Source organism: Lontra canadensis, unplaced genomic scaffold, assembly GCF_010015895.1.
Source record: "Lontra canadensis isolate GAN:19392208 unplaced genomic scaffold, GSC_riverotter_1.0 scaffold34, whole genome shotgun sequence".
Taxonomy (NCBI): domain Eukaryota; kingdom Metazoa; phylum Chordata; class Mammalia; order Carnivora; family Mustelidae; genus Lontra; species Lontra canadensis.
The window spans coordinates 2060058-2078590 of NW_022631028.1; the positions used below are offsets into that span (position 1 = coordinate 2060058).

Sequence of the window (18533 nt, forward strand, 5' to 3'; positions counted from 1 at the left end):
AACTTCATTAAAAAATAGGAAAAGAAGCACTGTTAAACTGTATGTTTAAGGAGCACATGGGTGGCTCAGGAGGTTAAACTTGCTCTTGATTTTTGCTCGGGTCATGATCTCAGGTCGTGATCCTGGGTCGTGGGATCAAGCCCAGTGGGGGGCTCTGCGTTCAGTGTGGAATCTGATTGTCCCTCTCCCTCCCTTACTCTCCCTCTGACCCTCTCCCCGCTCTCTCTCTAAAGTGGATAGGTAAAATCTTTTGGAAAAAAAAAAAAACAAGCAAAAATAAAAACCAACAAAAAACTGTATACTTCTAAATGGTTAAGATGGGGGGGGGCACCTGGGTGGTTCAGTCAGGTAAGTGTCCGACTCTTGACTTTGGCTCAGGTCATGATCTCCAAGTGCTGAGATCGAGCCCCACGTCAGGCTCTGTGCTCAGTTCAGAGTCTGCATGAGATTCTCTATCTCCCTCCCTTCTGCCCCTCTCCCAGCTCATGCTCTCTCTTTCTCGTTCTCTCTCAATAAATAAAATCTTAAAAGAATGGTTAAGATAGTAAATTTGATGTGGTATGTTTTTTGACCATAATTTTTTTAAATGGGCAAATGAAAAGATTCTCAGTCCCATTTGTTATTAGAGAAGATACAAAATCGAAATCATAATGATATACTACTTTACTCCCACTAGGAGAGCCATAATTGAGAAGTGGGGAAATAGAAGCGTTGGCACAGACAAGGAAATTGGAACCCTTGTGTGTTGTTGGTAGGAATGTAAAATGGTGCCGGGTCTGTGGAAAACTGTTAAAAAGTTAAACACAGACTTACCATAGGATCCAGCAATACCACTCCTGGGGATACACCCCAAAAGAATTGAAATCAGGTACTAAAACAAGCGTTCATAACTGAACATTCATCTCAGCCCCATTCACAACATCCAAAAGGTACAAACATCCAAACGTCCAGCCAGGTACAGATGGATAAACACATGAGGTACATCAGCATAATGCAACATTACGCAGCCACAGAAAGGACTGAGGTACAGATATGTGCTCCAATTCAGACACTGGAACATGTACGCTATGTGAAATATATCTGAAGCCAAAGGTCACATATTGCAGGATTCCATTTACACAGAATACTGAGAAATAAATCCATGGAAGTAGAGAACAGACAGTTGGTTACCAGGGACTATAGGGTTAGGGGGAAATGGAGAGAAATGGCTTTCTGGGTACTTTGGGGTGATGAGAAATTTCTGGAACTAGCGGGGGGAGGGCAGGTGCACTACATTATGAACATACTAGAAGCCACTGAGCCGTTCGCATGGAACTGCTTAGTTGTGTGACATGTGTCTTACTTCAAGTAAGAAACAGACTAAATAAGCTCCTAATATTAGCCTACAAATATGAGAAGAAAATCAGATGTATCAATACCAGTAATCTGTGCAGAGTTAAGGAATGGGCTTTGTTTTGTTCTTTTTGCTAAATTACATTTTACAAAAAATTTCTCTTCTGGCCATGTATTACTCTTAAATAACATATTTAAAACAAAACAAAACAAAGCAAAAAAAAAAAAATAAATAAAACCCAGTTTGTTACCCTGAATTGCATGTTCAATAAAAGGAAGAACAAGTCCCCGGCTAGGATTGGTCTGGTGTAGACACAGATAAAAAAAAAAAAAAAAAAAAAAAAAAAAAATAGGCCCATTAGTTCCAAAAGATATTATACTCAAATCTTCATAGTGATTCTGATTCTCTATTTGTTTTCCTCTTATTCCCTAAGAGTTATACAGATGCGGACAAAAAGGAGGCTGGACTTAGGAGTGTAAGAGAGTCTCCCTGTTTAGTAGGATCAGACATGATCAGCTGCCTGTGGGTGGGAGGGTTCCCAAGAGTGTCAGTTTGATAGAAATGTTAAGGGGGTAGTGATAAAGCCACTCCCATTTATTGCATGCATCCTGGAAAAAGACATACACCAGGAGAGTTGCTGTGGCTGGGCCAGGTGGGGGGAGAGTTATTCTTCAAGAGCCTGTGAAAGTGACAGCAGACAGCTGCTTTGCTTCTCTTGGGAACTCAGAGTGCTGCTTAAATAGTACCCAGGACACTTTTGCTTCTATATTAGGAAGGACTTAATTCCCAGAGCAGTGGCTTCTCAAATGGGAGCCTAAAGGAGACTTTCACTCTCTCCTTTAAGAATAGCTCAGGTCAAGACTGGGGGACTTGCAGACAAGGGGACTCGGAAAAGATCCTGGCAAAGTGAGATGATCCTGCCACTCTTGATCAAATCCCTTCTGTAGGAAGGGTCTGACTTATATATGAGAGGTGAGCCCAAAAGTCCCTCCCAAATCCCAGTCCAGACGCCCGGGCTGAAGGCTCTGGACCCCATTCTGTGACGACCCACAGCAGCACGCTAGAAGATAATACCAGCCAGACACAAGATATGTTGTCAGTTTGTTCCAACACTCCTGTGCTCGATCCACAGTTTTCACCCCAGGGCGAGGACTTGCCCGCGGGTCTGCAAAGGGAACAATCGGCTCCAGGAGGGAGCAGCAATCCTCAGACCTGGGGCGAAACAGCTGCAGCTTCTCGTGCTCCATCCGGCGTCACCGCGGTATGGTGCAAGTCCCAAGTCCCAGCCGTTAAATCCCCACCCCTGGAATGCCCCTCTGCAAGCCCTCTTCAGATAAGAAGGAAAGAATGTAGTTAAGAACTTTATCGTTCAAAATACCTGTCCCCAGGGACCCGCCTGCCAGGACGCACATTCTGGCTGCTGACACGTCTGCATGGAGGCCGGCTTGGTCTCAGGGTCGCAGAGTCGATCACTCAATCGATCTTCACCAAACTGACACCACACCTGGCGGTGCTTATGCCCTTTTCCGCAGGTGACCAGGCACTGTGGTAAAGAGCACAGCCAATCAGGGGTGTTCCTGAACAACATGTTGTGGCTCCCGGGGATTACTCACGGATTATCAGGAACACATGTGCTCCCTTCCCACAGCCATTCCTCTCTCTGCTAGCAATCTGTAAATGCATCAAGGCTCATTTTTCTCCCTTCCTTCCTCTCTTTCTTTCCCTTGCTCATTCTGTGTTTATAAAGGCCCTGGGACGGTGTCAAGCCCAGAATGAACTCAACCTGGCACTATGCCATGAGATACACGTGTCCCCTGACTTATGACGGGGTTATATCCAGGTAAACCTGCTGCAAACTCAAAATACCCTAAGTCAAAAAATGCACTTACTACCTCTCACCAACCCCACTTGTGAGTAGAGGCCAGGCCGCCTGACAGGTGGACAAAACACTCACGTTAGCCTACGGTGGGGCCAAGTCGTCCAACACAAAGCCTAGTTTATAATAAAGTGTCGAACATCTTATGAAATTTACTGGATTCTGTACTGAAAGTGAAAAGCAAAGCTATCGTGCGGACACAGGATGATTGACCCTTATGTGATTTCGACTGCACAGCTGACTGGGAGCTGCTGCCGCCCAGCACCGTAAGAGAGTGTATACCACCCATCACCAGCCCGGAAAGGATCCAGATTTGAAACTCCAAGTACAGTGTCTGCTAAATGTGTATTGCTTTCACATCACCGTAAAGTACAAACATTGTTAAGTTGAACCATTGTAAGTTGGGGCAAGTCTGTATCATAAAACAACATTCCGTGATTTTCTAGCGCAGGAGTTAAGCATAGGGAATTTATGAGTCAGAACAATGCGGGTTTTAATCATACTACAACCAGCTACAGGTACTAAGTCAAGTGACGGTTCTGTACTTCCGTCTCTTCTGTACTTTCTCATCTCTACAAAGGGATAATGATAGTTCCTACTGCAAAGGATTGTGAAGACCGAATGAAAAAAAATCTAAGTAACGTACTTTGCACATGTTCATTAAATGTTAAATACCATCATCATTACTACCCAGGCGCATTGTGGAAAATTTGAAAAATACAGAAACATGTAAAAGAGAAAGCTGTAATAAACCAAAAAATTCTGACTACCTGGGGATCCTCATAATTATTTTGCTGTTTTCTTCCCAGTTTTTCAGGCTAAGGAATGCTGGATTACCCTGCATATATAGTTTGATGTCTCCCCCACCTCCATTTTAGCAAGTCTTCTTGCAAAAAAGGTTAATTGATCTGAAATGATACCTTAGCTATTCTTAGCCATCTAGGTAAAACTCTAGCCCACTACCTTCTTTCATCTTTTTTTAAAACCAAATACTAGCTTTGATGCTAAGGCAGCTTATTAACAGAACAAAACCAGTAGGTTTGTTGTTTACTTGTGCGGGAATCAGGCACTGTTACTCACAGGTACTTGCTTGCCTACCATTTCAGGGGCATTAATAATACCTTTTAAGATTTGTATTGTATTTCCTGTTGAAAGTAAACAGTTAACACTGTGCTTACATGGTCGAGATAAGCAAATGGGCACGGAAGCTGCAGGAGAGAAACCAACACCTCTTTCCCCGCATTCCTGACTTGGCCCATAAGTCAGGGACCTTCTGTTTCCTCTTCCACTTGCCCCCATGAGGGAAGGCTGAGGGAGTCGCCTGTGTGGTGCAAATTACACTGGGCTGGGTTAATAGTGACGGAAGAGGCTTCAGCTTTCTTCTCTTGCTGTCACCTAAGCTAAGCAATGAGGGATTGCCTTAGGCTTCATCAGGTCAGGCTGGAGAGAGGCTAAAGTCTGGAACACTCCAGTAGTCCTTTCTTTTCTAAGGTTTCCATTAGCAACGGGATGGGTACGTCAGACAGGCCACTTACTGGGGTCTAATTCTCTTATTTCACAGACGAGAAAATAGGAAACCTTTTTTTCCCTTTAGCTTCAGTTCTAAGCCAGCACCGCTTTGTAATTAATAAAGCCCTTATTTTCCTTTACAATGACTTAGCGGGGGGGGGGGGGGGGCTCAAAGAGGAGGAAAGGGAGAGATAGGTACTTCAAAAATCACCAACAGAAGCTATCAGAGTGGATGATGCAGCCAAACCCACCGTGCCCCTGGGGTCACTGGTGAGCCAGTCACACCCCGCTCAGCACTCCAGGGGCTGTTTGAGGACCTTGGTTGCTTCATCCAGGCGAGGGGAGGATAAGCAAACAGCAGGTGTAGACTTGAGGAGAGCTGGAGAGACTCAGAATTAGGGTAACAGAGATGACCTAGGGGAAATAAGAGCCCTCTTCTCTCACCTCTGACCAGTCTGCCGTTTCCCACTGTGGACAAGGGAACTCACTGCATCTCTGAACAGTGACTTTCTCTTGATGTGAGCATTTGCTGTCATCCAGGACATCATTGCGGGTGTTGACACAAATAGCCCTTCTCCTCTGGCTTCCACCATCGCAGCTTTTCGAACACTGGAAGGAAAATACGCTACATGAAACTGTTGTAAGTTTCTTCCCCAGCACAGTTGGGGTCCTGGCTATGCCGCCTTATCTCTTTCAGCCCTTAAGAAACAACCACCCAGGGGTGCCTGGGTGGCTCAGTGGGTTAAAGCCTCTGCTTTCAGCTCAGGTCACGATCTCAGGGTCCTGGGATCGAGCCCCACATTGGCTCTCTGCTCAGCAGGGGGCCTGCTTCCCACTCTCTCTCTGCCTGCCTCTCTGCCTACTTGTGATCTCTCTGTCAAATAAATAAATAAAATCTTAAAAAAAAAAAAAAAAGAAACAACCATCCAACCGATCCAATTCTAGCTGTGATTTGGGGAGTATCTATTCATGTTATCCATTTATCCACCAGGTTTATATTACAGTCAACGTTAGTGAATCAGCATAAGAAAATAAAACTCGGAGTGGCCTGTGGGGTATGGAGAAAGGGATTAGAGGAGTTGTTCCACCACTCTCAATTTTCCACACACCATGTTCAGTGTCATATGATCAGACATTACAAATGGATCACGGTATTCTTCTGTAGAATGAGGTCAGTCATTGTAAATCAATCACAGAACTAATCAGTTCATGGATTAGCCACCATCAACCAATCAGACTCAGCATCCAAGAAGAAGACTCACTGAGTGAGAACCAACTTACTTCAGTCCATGCAGAATAGCGCCAGCCACCTGTGTTACATTCTCCTGAGCATTTTTCCTGGTTGCTTGGTTTGGGGTGACCACTGCAAAAACTGTCATCAACCTTCTCGGTCTTCCCATCCAGCCTGCTGTATTTGGCACAGTAGATGTCTAACGTGCGGTACCCCAAGCCACACTGGGCACTACATTCACTCCGGCTGGCAACGTGCCACCTACGCATAGTGGGGAGAAACCAACATTTCCATTAAATATGTATGTCCTATCTACATTCAACTGGTAGAAGAATGGAGTTCCTTTTTCTTCTTTAACTCAAACACCACAAAACCCAAAGCTACAGTCAGTTACTGGAATCCAATTTAAAACCAACATATTCATGTATTTTTCATGGCCGCCAATGCACATGGACGTCACAGAGGGCTAGTCAGAGGTTCTATCTTTGTGAAGATTCTCCCTTGATACGTTCCATCTGAAATTCAAGCAACCCCAAAGAAGAAAACACTGGAATTCAACAGAGCAAAAAAAAAAAAGCAATTTTCTATTTAAAAGGTTCATGGAACTCAGCATTTCATTTCTCAAGAAGGCTGCATCTGATAGAGACCCGCTGCTGGAAATGCTCCTTAGACAACTTCCTTTATATGGGCTCTGCTAAAACATGTTCAGTGGCCATCCTGTGACTTCATAAAGGAATGGATAATTGGACTGTAACTGTGAATTTCAAGTGTGCCAAACTCTGTGAATAAAGACTGAGTTCCTTTTAAACATGGACCACAGTCTATATAGTTTGATTAGACCATTTTTTTTAAAGATTCAATTTTCTTTTTAGAGCAGTTTTAGGTTCATGCCATAACTGAGAGGAAGGTACAGAGACTTCCCATATGCCCCGGTCCCCACACCTGCACAGCCTTCCCATTATCAGCATCTCCCCACAAAGTGGGGCATGTGCTTAAAAACTGACATATTCTTGGGGCGCCTGGGTGGCTCAGTGGGTTGGGGCCTCTGCCTTCGGCTCGGGTCATGGTCCCGGGGTCCTGGGATCGAGTCCCGCATCGGGCTCTCTGCTTCGTGGGGAGTCTGCTTCCTCCTCTCTCTCTGCCTGCCTCTCTGCCTACTTGTGATCTCTGTCTGTCAAATAAATAATCTTTAAAAAAAACAACAACAAAAAACTGACATATTCTTTTAATGCCCCCCAAATATGGTCAGTACTCAAATTAAAACACAAAAATTTAAAACTGAATAGAAGAGTATAAATAAATGAGCTTAAAATGTAGGTTGTTCATTCAATTTAACAATCCAAAGACAACAATTTCTTCATAATCTCCATTTGAATTAACTCCTGTTAACTGTCAACTTCTCAGAAATTGGGTAGCTTGCCAAATACAAATGCCCTAAGAATTCTTCCATCCACACCTGTCCAGGGGCAGGACTGGGAAACATTGAGGAGTACTGGCCACAGGCTTATCTTGGAGTTCCTCACAGATGCTTAAAAGTAGGTCAGAGTTGACCAACTTTTACGTTGGGCATGCAAAGTAGGCTACTGCGATTTTCCATTAGAGTGACACAGTATTTTGAGATTTTGTTCTAACCGGAACACGTTAAATGAAGGACTGTAAAACAATGCTTTATCTCATCCTGTCAAATTTAATCTGGGCAAACTCTCACTTCCCTGAGGAAGTGAGGTAAAAATGTGGTCCAATTCAACAGAAGCATCTGGAACTTTCATCTGCTCTTTGATTTTTGGCTACCTTCTCTTTGCCTTCATCACCATTTTCTCATGGAAAGCTTATCCATCCTGGGTGAGGGAGGCAGGAGTCCTGCCCCCACAAGAAAACACACCAGCAGATCAAGTGGAAAAGGGTCTTCCTGATAGTCACACCATCTTCAGAATTTGAGCAGAGAACCTGGAAGAGTCTGGAAATGTCACAGCGTTGGCTTAGGAAAGTTCTCCTCAAAATGCCATTATCGTCTGCTTCGTAGTCTCTCCCCGGAAGGTGGTCTTAACTTCAGTGTTCTGAATTCGTTCAGTGCATTTCATGTGACAATGCATTTTATTAGTATATTTCAGAGAAGCAAAGTATTTGTTATAAGTGGAAACAAAAAATGTACATGTCTCTGTGGGTGTGGGGGGCATTGTGGGAGTAAATAATACTAGGGATAAATTTGGGAACTACTGTTTTAAGCAGGTTTCTGTGTTTCAGAACTTCTCTGGGTCTTCCAAATGTTAATCAACATGATGCATGTCCACACAGGAGAGGAGAGAGTTGGTAAAGCTTCTTGAACATACTGGCTTACCACGAATCGTCTCTGGAACTAGTGTTCCACAGACACGCTTTGGGAAAATCATTTAGAGTTCTACACATCAGTAACAGTCCTCTCTCCAGCCTTTCAGCATTTCCATGGCTATTCAGCAGCAATTAGTATGAACCACAACAACAGTGACTGTCCGGTTTTTTGTGAGTAATATAGTTTGGCAATTAAATAACTATTTTTCTGAAAAGGCTTTAACTCTAATTTAACTAAATTAACTCAATTGGCTGAAGCAATGGGCTCTTACATGTATTACTTACCTATAACAAAAATTAAAACTGCAAAGTGTAAATGTCTGCCTTTTAATGTCTTGGGATTTTTCTTTCTACAATGACTTATCCATGCTTTGTGACAAAAGCATGAACAAACAGGTCAGCGACACTGTGTAGGCATGAAGTACAGTGGGGGTGGAGAGAGCCTGGGCTTTGAAGTCAAAGCCATCCTGTCAGGTCTGGCAAAGATGTGGCATTCGTGCCATGTCTCCCCCACCTACTTGCATGACAGACATTACTAATTGATCCCAGCACTCCTCTTTTCTCTTGGAGCCTAGAGAGGGCCTTATAATCTTTACTCTAGCACTACAGGCTGTCAATATCATTGGCTAAGATTTGGCATTGTGAAGAAAAAGCTGCGAAAAGCTTAAGTATTCACTTTGCCACTTACAAATGGTAAGATCCTCACAATTTCCCACACCATTCTACACTGCTAATTTCTCTTCTGTAAAAGGAAAATTAAAGCCTCAACTCATGTTACCTGCATTTAAATATCATTCAGAGTATACAAAGCAATGCCCAGGCTATTTAATATTCAAACATGACACAGTCAACCTTGCGGATAGATGGGAAAGTTTTAGAATTCTGTACCCACTCACTATTTCTTATCTCAGATTTAATCTTAAACACAGAGTATTTTCCGTATCTAGACATCTGCATGAAGATTTTCTTCTAGTTCCTTCTATGACTTTACACTAGTGCATTGCAACTTTCATATACATGAGGTTTCTTCTATTGGGTGATATACAGTCTGGGTGTATAGGGAAAAACATACGGGTACTCTGAGAGATGACATTTCCCCATTTTCTGTTGACATTCATACCAAACATTTACATAAGATACGACTCAATCATAACAATGCCTAGCACTGAGTTGTGAGGGTGAAATGAGAACTTCTCTTGGCAAATGCCATACTCTATTAGCTATTTTTAATTCTTAGGAGAAGAACAAGAAATCTGCAGGCATATGTCTTGGATAATTGGTTTCAGAGGGATGGAAACTTGGCTGAAGCTTATTTCACAGAAACACAAGGAAGGGGAACTAAAGACCACTACCTCCTCCTTCTGTTCCTCCCTCCTCCAAAACCCTCACAGCTCACAGTAAAGACCACAAACAAACACTGGCCTCACCTCAGGTCGCAGTCGGTGCCGCAAGGTTCGGTAATGGGCGCTGGCTGGGGCAGCCGGTCACATCTTTGATCAGAAACCGTAAGCTGATCAGATTCCCGGGTGCAAACAGGTTTTCGCTTCCTCTCCCCTAGGCAAGGAGGAAAAAAAAAACTTAGTCAGAGAAAGTAACCTATTCCAGAAACTATTTAGACCAGGGGACTGGCAAACATTTTCTTTAGTGGGTTAAATAGTAAACATTTTTGGTTTTGTGCGCCATATGATCTCTGTCACAACTATTCAACTCTGCCATTATCGGGCAAAAGCAGATGCTCATAAATAATATGTAAAAATGGTGTAACTGTGTTTCAATAAAACTTTATTCATAAAAGCCAAATAGCAAGCTGGATTTGGCCCACTGGCTATAGTTTGCTGACCCCTAATTTAGGCAAAAGGAAATGAGATAAATCATATATAATATGACTACTAAGTCTGTGTCTCTGGGAAATGAAAGTGGCAGAGCTGATTTTGCTTGGGTTCACACATGTATATGAATCTTGTAGGGAGAGGAAACCCAACATATCCTGAATTCCTTAAAAAGTTCAACTTGCCTTCCAAAAATAACCAGAAAGATGCAGAGAAAGGAGATCAGAGAATTCATGCAGATAAAAAGTTTTATAGATTACATGCATTTGGCTGCTGCTAAAGAAAAATCAATAAAAAGAATTAAAAACAAAACAAAACAAAAACATCAAAACCTCAAATCCCCAAAACTCCACTGAAAAGTTGATACCTTGGCAGGGTTTGCTGCATGCTTGCCAGGGCCCATGACTGTTCCAGTAAAACTGCTGGGGTTTGTCTTCAATAGGAATATTGAAAGAATAGCGCACATCTGGGTTGTATAACTTTCCCACCGATAACACCTGGAATGAGCAGACAAAATAGAGATGTTTGCAGGTCCCATGACACTACGTGGAAGGAAAAGGTCATGGGCTCATGGTCAAGTTTTTACCTGAAGCAAAAGTTCTTGTTCAATGCGGTCTGTGGAGTTAATCCTTTCCACTACATTGTCAGACCCACTGTACTCTATCACAGCATTCCCGATGCGGATTTCCCTTTTGGACATTGTGACAACAAAGTCTCCATTGAGCAAGAATTCACCTTTACTGCTTGATAAAGCTGTAGATGAGAAAAGATAATTCACTGATTTGCTGCCAGTGACTTGCTGTCTGAAATACAAAAGAGCATTCTGAAAGGCAAAGTCGGGAGGGCAAAGAATATCTACTTTTCCGTAAGACAGGATGGACTCAAATGCTAGTTTTACCACTTGCCAGCTATGAGGACTTGGGAACTCATTTCCCTCTCCCCGTCTCCATTTCCTCATCTTTGAAATGGAGATAAAGACACCGACCCTTGTAATTCTATTACTGAAATATAAGTGTTCTAATTAGTGTGGGGTTTGATACACAAGTCCCACATTACAGCCTTACAGATAGAAACAGAGGCCTTATAATCTGAAAATATGTACTAATGAACTAAACATTTACAAAATTAATTCCCATGCAAATATCCCTATTTTTTGTTAGCATTAGTTGAGCCTATAGGATCTTTGTTAGTCTTCCTCAACAGATATTGGAATCTGAAAATCCGTGGCTGACATGATGCTTAAATGTCACTCTTTCAGTGAGGCCTAGTGTAGCAGATAGCCTCCAAGATGGCCCCAATGGTCCTTGCCTCTTGAAATTCACATCCTGTGTTGTCCTCTCTCACATGGAATCACACTGACTGTGTAATCAGTAGGATTTTGAGGAAATGACAGAGTGTGACTTCCAAGGTCAGGTCTCAGGCACTGTGGCTCTACCTTGCTCTTTCTCTGCCTTTGGGAGAAGCCAGCTGAGCTGCCGTGTTGTGAGGCAGCCCAAGCAGCCCCCGCTGAGAGACTTCTTGTGAAGAAATAAAGCCTTCTGCCAAGAGCATCTGAATGAGGCATTTGGGAAGTGGATCTGCCCACCCCAATCAAGCTTTTAGATGTGATCATAGCCCTAAATGAATTTTTTTTTCTTAAGATTTTATTTATTTATTTGAGGGAGAGGGAGAGCATGAGAGGGGAAAATGTCAGAGGGAGAAGCAGACTCCCCATGGAGATGGGAGCCCAATACAGGACTCGATCTTGGGAGTCCGGGATCATGACCTGAGCCCAAGGCAGTGGCTTAACCAACTGAGCCACCCAGGCACCTCTCTAAATGAAGTCTTAACTGCCACCTCATGAGATACCTCAAACCAGAAACACCCAGTTATACTGTTTTCAATCTGACATACAGAAACTGGAATATAGTACATATTTGTTATTCTAAGCCACTATGTCTTGAGACAATTGGTTATACAGTAAAAGATAATTAATACATCTTCCCAGACCATTCCTTTAAAACTGAAACCCCCTCCCACTACCAGCACAGATTCCATACTTGCCATTCCATTTCCCACCTTAATTTTCCTTCATAACACTTTGTCTATGCTCTCTCTCCCCAACCAAGAATGTAAGCCCCATGAGGGCAAGGATTCTTGGACTCTTTTATTCACTGCTATATCTCAGCTTCAAAAAGAGCCCATCGTACATGATCAATAAACTTTTGTTTTTTATTTTAGAAAAATGAATGAATCTACCGCAGATCTTGAAAAAGATGAAACAATCAGAAAAGCTGAAAAAGTCATGTTAGAAAAGTCCTGGAGTCAAGCACCAAAATACTGGCCAACTGAGAACTTGATGAAATTAGACCAGTTACAAACTTACGGAAAGTAAATAAAATGGACAGAGAAGCTACAATCAGAAGAAATGATTTATTTATCTAAGTGTCAAGGGAGACTATTAAGAAAGTAAATACAGCCCCAGAAAGCTTTTACAAAAATGACTCCTTTTAGGTTTTACTGTTAAATCCAAACTTTAAGCAAAGAATGCACTACTCTGCTATCACATAATTTAACCAGAAAACTTAGATAAGAATATTTATCAACTGATTTATCCTATAATCTAAAAACATATGCATGGTTGGCATGAAAACATAATTTTGTTTACTATAAGAAAAAAAAAACTATTTTCGTGCTTTTTGATCTATTTCTCCAGATAAAATCCCAGTCCTATCTTTTCCCCCTAGTATTTATTATAAAATTTGGGCTTTTTGTGAGTACCATTTAGTTTATTTTTTTTCAGTACTACCGCTCCTTGGATAATGAATCCTCCTGAGTACTGGGCTTGACATGAACAAGAACTCAATAAATCAGAGCTATAAACTTTTGGGCCCTAAACGAAGTATCAGAGAAAGGCCCTCTTACCTTTTATAAATTGTGCACAATTAGCAAATCTCAGTGGGGAGGGAACCCTGAAATGCACAGGCCATGGATTTAAGTGAACAAAAGGAATGCAGAAACTTAACTCGGGTGGCAAACAGGTGTCATCCCAGGTGCCAAAGTCAACCAACCGGTCCGCTCGAGAACCTACGCAGAGCGTTAATCATTGGCAGCCTCACGTCTTAGCAACATGTCAGTGACATTGGTCTCTGGTTGCAGGACGGGGAGCGAAGATGCCTGAGGTGTGTGCCAGACCCTAACCTGTCTTTCGCTGATGCAGGTGATATCTTGTCTCTCACCAGGCAGGCCGGAGGAGGTTTAGAGGATTTAGGGAAAGTCACTATTGCACCGTTATGCGGAGATGACTCAGGGCTGAGATGAAGCTCTGAGTGCTCTTCGTGGCTCAGCAGCAGCAGGGGCCTCATTTTCTTGGATGTGGCAACCCCACAGAGCTCACTCGTTTGGTCACATGCTGATGGAAGTACTACTCTTTCTAGGATCGGTAGTTAGTGCATGAGTTCTGTCCCTAACCCAGCACCGCGTTTGCACCCACTCAGATAAGCCCCATCTTGGTCCTGAGGAAAGAATGAGATGCTTTCAATCAAAATGGTTGGGAAGAATGTGGTAAGAGGGAAAAAGGTTTTATTTATTTATTTATTAAAGATTTTATTTATTTATTTGACAGACAGAGATCACAAGTAGGCAGAGAAGCAGGCAGAGAGAGAGGAGGAAGCAGGCTCCCCGCTGAGTAGAGAGCCTGATGCGGGGCTCGATCCCAGAACCCGGGGATCATGACCTGAGCCGAAGGCAGAGGCTTTAACCCACTGAGCCACCCAGGCACCCCGGGAAAAAGGTTTTAAAAACACAAACCCTCCAAAGCTTGGCTGCTTCTTCGTAACTCAAAATCCTTTGATAGCCGCCGCCCCCCCCCCCCCCCACCGCCGAATGCAACTACACCTAACAACTGGCTTCAAACTCCTTAGCGTAATCTTCCCAGACTCACCATTCACTCCCACCAATAAATCTCACTTCCCAGTCATTACATCCCCCATATCCGCCATACCTTTTTCCACACCGAGGGAGAAAAGTGAAGTGGTTAAGGGTGTAGGGTCTGAAGTCAGACCAAGAATGATTCCAACTCTTCCCACTTTCTGACAAGTTTACGTGACCTGGGGTAAGTTACGGAACCTCTCTCAGCCTCAGTTCCTTCCTCTGGATAACGAGTTTCTCCCTGCGTCGTTACGGACATTAAACGAGACATTGTTGGCAGCTCGGAATTCTTCCTATGCGCTGTCTCCTTACCACACCTTCACAGTTGCCTCAGTTAGGGATGAGAAAAGCATGACTTAAATGTTATTAAAATACTCTCTCAAGGCCAGGTGACTTCCAGTCACATCAAGTCTGTCTCCAGAGCCTGTTAACGACTGAAGTTTTCTAAGAACGAGGTCAACAAGTACCTGTTCCATGAATGAATTCACGCATGCTTTCTCTTATGCACAAACTGAAGTCAGATTCATTGAGCTCAAGATGTTTAACAGTTTAAGTTGTTTGTCTTCCTCAACTATGTGAGCCTCTTTCAGAAGGCGGCCATTTAAAAATGCATTTTTGTAACCCCAAGAAAGATCCTGGCCCATAGTAGGTGCTCAATCAAGGACACTGAAAGAGGGAGTGACTGATTGGGCCTGACATTTATGACAAGGAGACCAGAGTGCTTCCAGTCGAATAACTGTTTCCCTGTCAGCGTAAAGCTCTGACAACCTCGTCTCCCCTATGTCCGCTGTAGCGTGAGACCCACCAGCCATGCGAGAGGCCAGACTTTCAATGGGTCATGGATTGGAAGTGAGGTTGTTTCCGAGTCCTCTCAGACATCCTGAGGCTGCCTCCTAATGTGGGTCACTCACATGGTGACCGCCGGACATGCTGTGGACACAATCACCCAGTTCTCTCAAGTGAGGTCGCATGCTAGCTACCCAGCTGACGTCTCACCAAAATGGGGGAAATGAGATGTCACAAGACCTGCTCTGTAAATCACAGGATAATCCAGTTTTGTGCTCATTCAAAGAGCAGTCGTCTGTTGTAGGTTAATTCTGGGGCTCCTTCCCAACCTCTCCTGGCTTCCTCTCGGACTTATGCCCACTGGGGCATTTTACCCTTCTCAGCATGCTCCCTCTCCCGGTAGTTGGTGGGGAGGGAAGGAGAAAGGAATCGTCAGGGGAAATGAATTTCATGATTTATCCCAAACTGAATTGATTCCTGTCCTCCCACTGCCACAATTAATCAAAAGTTAAGTGCACTGGAGACAAAGAAGTATCACAGAAATGGATCTATTTTTTTCTCCTCAACCGCGAACATGGTGGCTCTGGGTGAGACTTGGCTTTAACCCAACAGAAGGGAGCGGCTTGTGTGAAACGATGGCCTTTGATGGAAGACTTTCTGCTTCGGTACCTTGTGAAACAAATAGTTTCCTGCAAACGACTGTCTACTGGCCAAACTTCCACTAATGCCATTAGGGGAGCTAATTTCCTGGGTTAGTTTCCACACACCCCCCCCCCCCCCCCCGCCATTTCACCCATCAGAGCTGGGTTGCTACAAAGGCCCTCCCTCCTGGAAATTCCTCCCCGACCAGCACCTGTGGAAAGAGTGTGGCTTGACTGGCTTTTAAAAAAATCTGGAGGGATAAGGATGAAGATGCCTTAGCAATGGAACGGCTGTGGGTGTGAAAACCCTCTTAGAGCATTTAGGGCAGCTCCTTCAAGCCAAGAGTAAATGTTTATGCACCTCGGATTTGATGATACCATGTTCTTCCTCACTCGTTAAGAAGCCAGTGTATGGTTCAAAGGCCCTGAGGTATTGACCTTCACACTCAGTGAACTGTGACTGGCCATCTATGCTTGCCCACTCTGCATTTGCTTCCAGAGACTTGTTCTTTTGCCAACAGGTGACTTTACCATAATATTCCACTAAAGGGCCATGACTGCCCCAGACTCCCTCTCCCAGATGACAAATCTTTAAATTTTTCTTTCAATCTTGACAAAGAGATTAAGAAACCTCCTGTCAGGAATAAAAGGTTATCAGGAGGCCCTGCCCAATTCATGTACCTCGCCTGGTTGATGAAGTTAATTGAACTGAGGCCACTACTTAAAAAGAGATTTTTCCAAGAAGGGGCAGAAGAGAGAAGCATCCCTCTCCCTTTCAAGAAGAAAGAAGCAGGTCAACATGGCTTTTGGCGTCCAGGAAATTAATTAATAAAGGAGGTTGCATGCAATGCTGCTGGATTTAATTAGGAAGTAGTAAGGCCACAGCAGTAGCCACATGTTTAAATTTATAACCCAGTGCACGCAGAAAAATGCCTGACCTATTTTGCTCAGTGGTGGAATGGGAAATGTGGGAGTCCCAAAAAAATAATTTTGAAAAGGGTCCTCCAGAACTCCATTAATTCTTTTATAAAGTCACCACCCATTTGGATATTTAGGGTAGGGAAAATCTAATCCAGCCACTGAGTAAATGATTCTAAGTAGGACTCTGTGGCCTTTCAAAGAAAGGACTACTCTGTATATTTCCACGGTAACCAATCCCCCATTAAGCACATAGTAAATCCTCAGTAAAGAGAACATGAGCAGTGACTGTTCAACAGGTGAGCAATTACTTACTTAGTGCATATATGTGTAGGCTTTATATCAATAGCTAACGATATAAAGACATAACCTCTGACCTTAAGACAATGGGGTGCCTGGGTGACTCAGTCAGTTAAGCATCTGCCTTTGGCTCAGGTCATGATCTCGGGGTCCTGGGATGGAGCCCCTCATTGGGTTCCTTGCTCAGTGGAGAGCCTGCTTCTGCCTCTCCTTCTGCCCCTCCCCTCCACTTGTGCACTCTCTCTCTCAAATAAATAAAATCTTGAAAAAAAAAAAAAGACACTAGTGGCCATATGGATAAATAAGGAACAAACTGTCTCATCTCAGTTCATGGCAGCCCCATCTTCTCAGGGGCTCAGGTAGAAATCTTGGAGTCACCCCTGACTTCTTTCTCTCTCTCACATACCATATTCAATCTATCAACAAATCATGATGACCCAATCCTCAAGAAATATCCAGATTTTGACCATGTACTGTCACCTCCACTGCTCCTACTTGGGACTAAGCCACCAGCCTCTTTCCCATGGATTACTGCAATAATTTCTAACCAGTCCCCCTGTATCTACTCTGTGCCCTTCTTCCATCTAACAGCCAAAGCGCTCCTTTGAAAATACAAATGTGATGATATCCTATCATTCCCTGGCTCAAAATCTTCAATAGCGCCCCTTGTCTCCCAGAGACAAGCAAGTCTTTTCAATGCTTCTATGGCCCTATGTGATCTACTCCTAATGCATGACACAGCCTCGTCTAGAACTCTCCTCTGTGCTGATGTAGCTGCAACCACACGGGCCTCCCCCTATTCTTGGAATAATCCAGACAAGCTCCTACTTCAAGGATTTTGCACTGGCCTTTCCCTCTGCCTGGAATGCTCTTCCCCCAATCATCCTGTTTCTTCTTGCCACAATTCAAACACTTCAGCTCTACTGTTCCCAACTCACCCTCAGTATCCCAGTTTCCTTATGATGTTCTATTTTCTGATAGCCACTTACCGTCTTCTAACAGTATACAGTTGGCTGACATATTAATTCATCGCTTACTGTCTCTCTCCTAGCACCAAAAAGTATGTTCCAAGAAGACAGTGATTTTTAACTTACTTATTTTTGTTCTGCTCATTGTACCTGGAAGAGTGTCTGGCCCATATTCAAGAAGTGAATGAGTAAATAATGGCATACTGCAGAAAATGCTATAATGAAGTCATGTATATGTATTACACTTGATCAGCATGCCGGGCTAAAGAATCATTGTCTAGCTATCAAGGATTTTATGTAGACATTCCAAAATACAGATTCTGATTCTAATCTGATTCAACGAAGACTCACAGACTAGTTCATTGTGTTCAAATGTGCACAGAGAGCCTCTACAGAGGCTGAATTCAGATGCACAAATAGCTTTCTTGTCTGGACACTGTAAGAGGACAAGTACATTCATTTCCTTTAAAAAGTCACCGCCTAGTCAGACTGCTATGAGATCTTCTAGATCAGAGGGCAACCGTGCTGCTCTCTATGGCTAGGAGGAGTCTGGTTGTGCAAGGTGACCAGCTGAATCCCTTCAGTTATGACCCCACTCCCTTTGTCTGTCTTTTAATTAAAAACGCTTGGGAAATTTCATAATCACAGTGGCTTACAGAGGGATGAGTTGACGTGGAACTCGGCTGGGCCAACTATTGAAATGAACACAGGGTTGACGGTGCGTTGTGGTTTAAACAGAAGGACGATAGGAATTAGTCATGTGCCTGGACATGAGACAAGGGTGAAGAATCCACAAAGTAACAAGGTAGGCCATTCTAGCCATGACATGAGAATAACTTACCATCCTAGAACATTTTGGAACAAGCAGGCATAATGAAATGTTGAATAAGTCCACCGGTCAGTTA

General features: G+C 43.4%; 1 protein-coding gene across 3 annotated transcripts in view; it reads right to left on the bottom strand.

Moving 5' to 3' along the window:
• The window catches only part of ADAMTS9 (ADAM metallopeptidase with thrombospondin type 1 motif 9), a 164907-nt gene that overhangs the window by 88855 nt on the left and 57519 nt on the right, over nucleotides 1–18533 (bottom strand). For all 3 annotated transcript variants that reach the window (XM_032867326.1, XM_032867325.1, XM_032867324.1), the window contains exons 17-22: nucleotides 10693–10859; nucleotides 10474–10603; nucleotides 9705–9831; nucleotides 6000–6210; nucleotides 5163–5327; nucleotides 2712–2876 (exon numbers count right to left, since the gene is read on the bottom strand). In XM_032867326.1, coding sequence (XP_032723217.1) covers nucleotides 2712–2876; nucleotides 5163–5327; nucleotides 6000–6210; nucleotides 9705–9831; nucleotides 10474–10603; nucleotides 10693–10859 — 965 coding nt within the window. The remainder of the gene's footprint in view (nucleotides 1–2711; nucleotides 2877–5162; nucleotides 5328–5999; nucleotides 6211–9704; nucleotides 9832–10473; nucleotides 10604–10692; nucleotides 10860–18533) is intronic.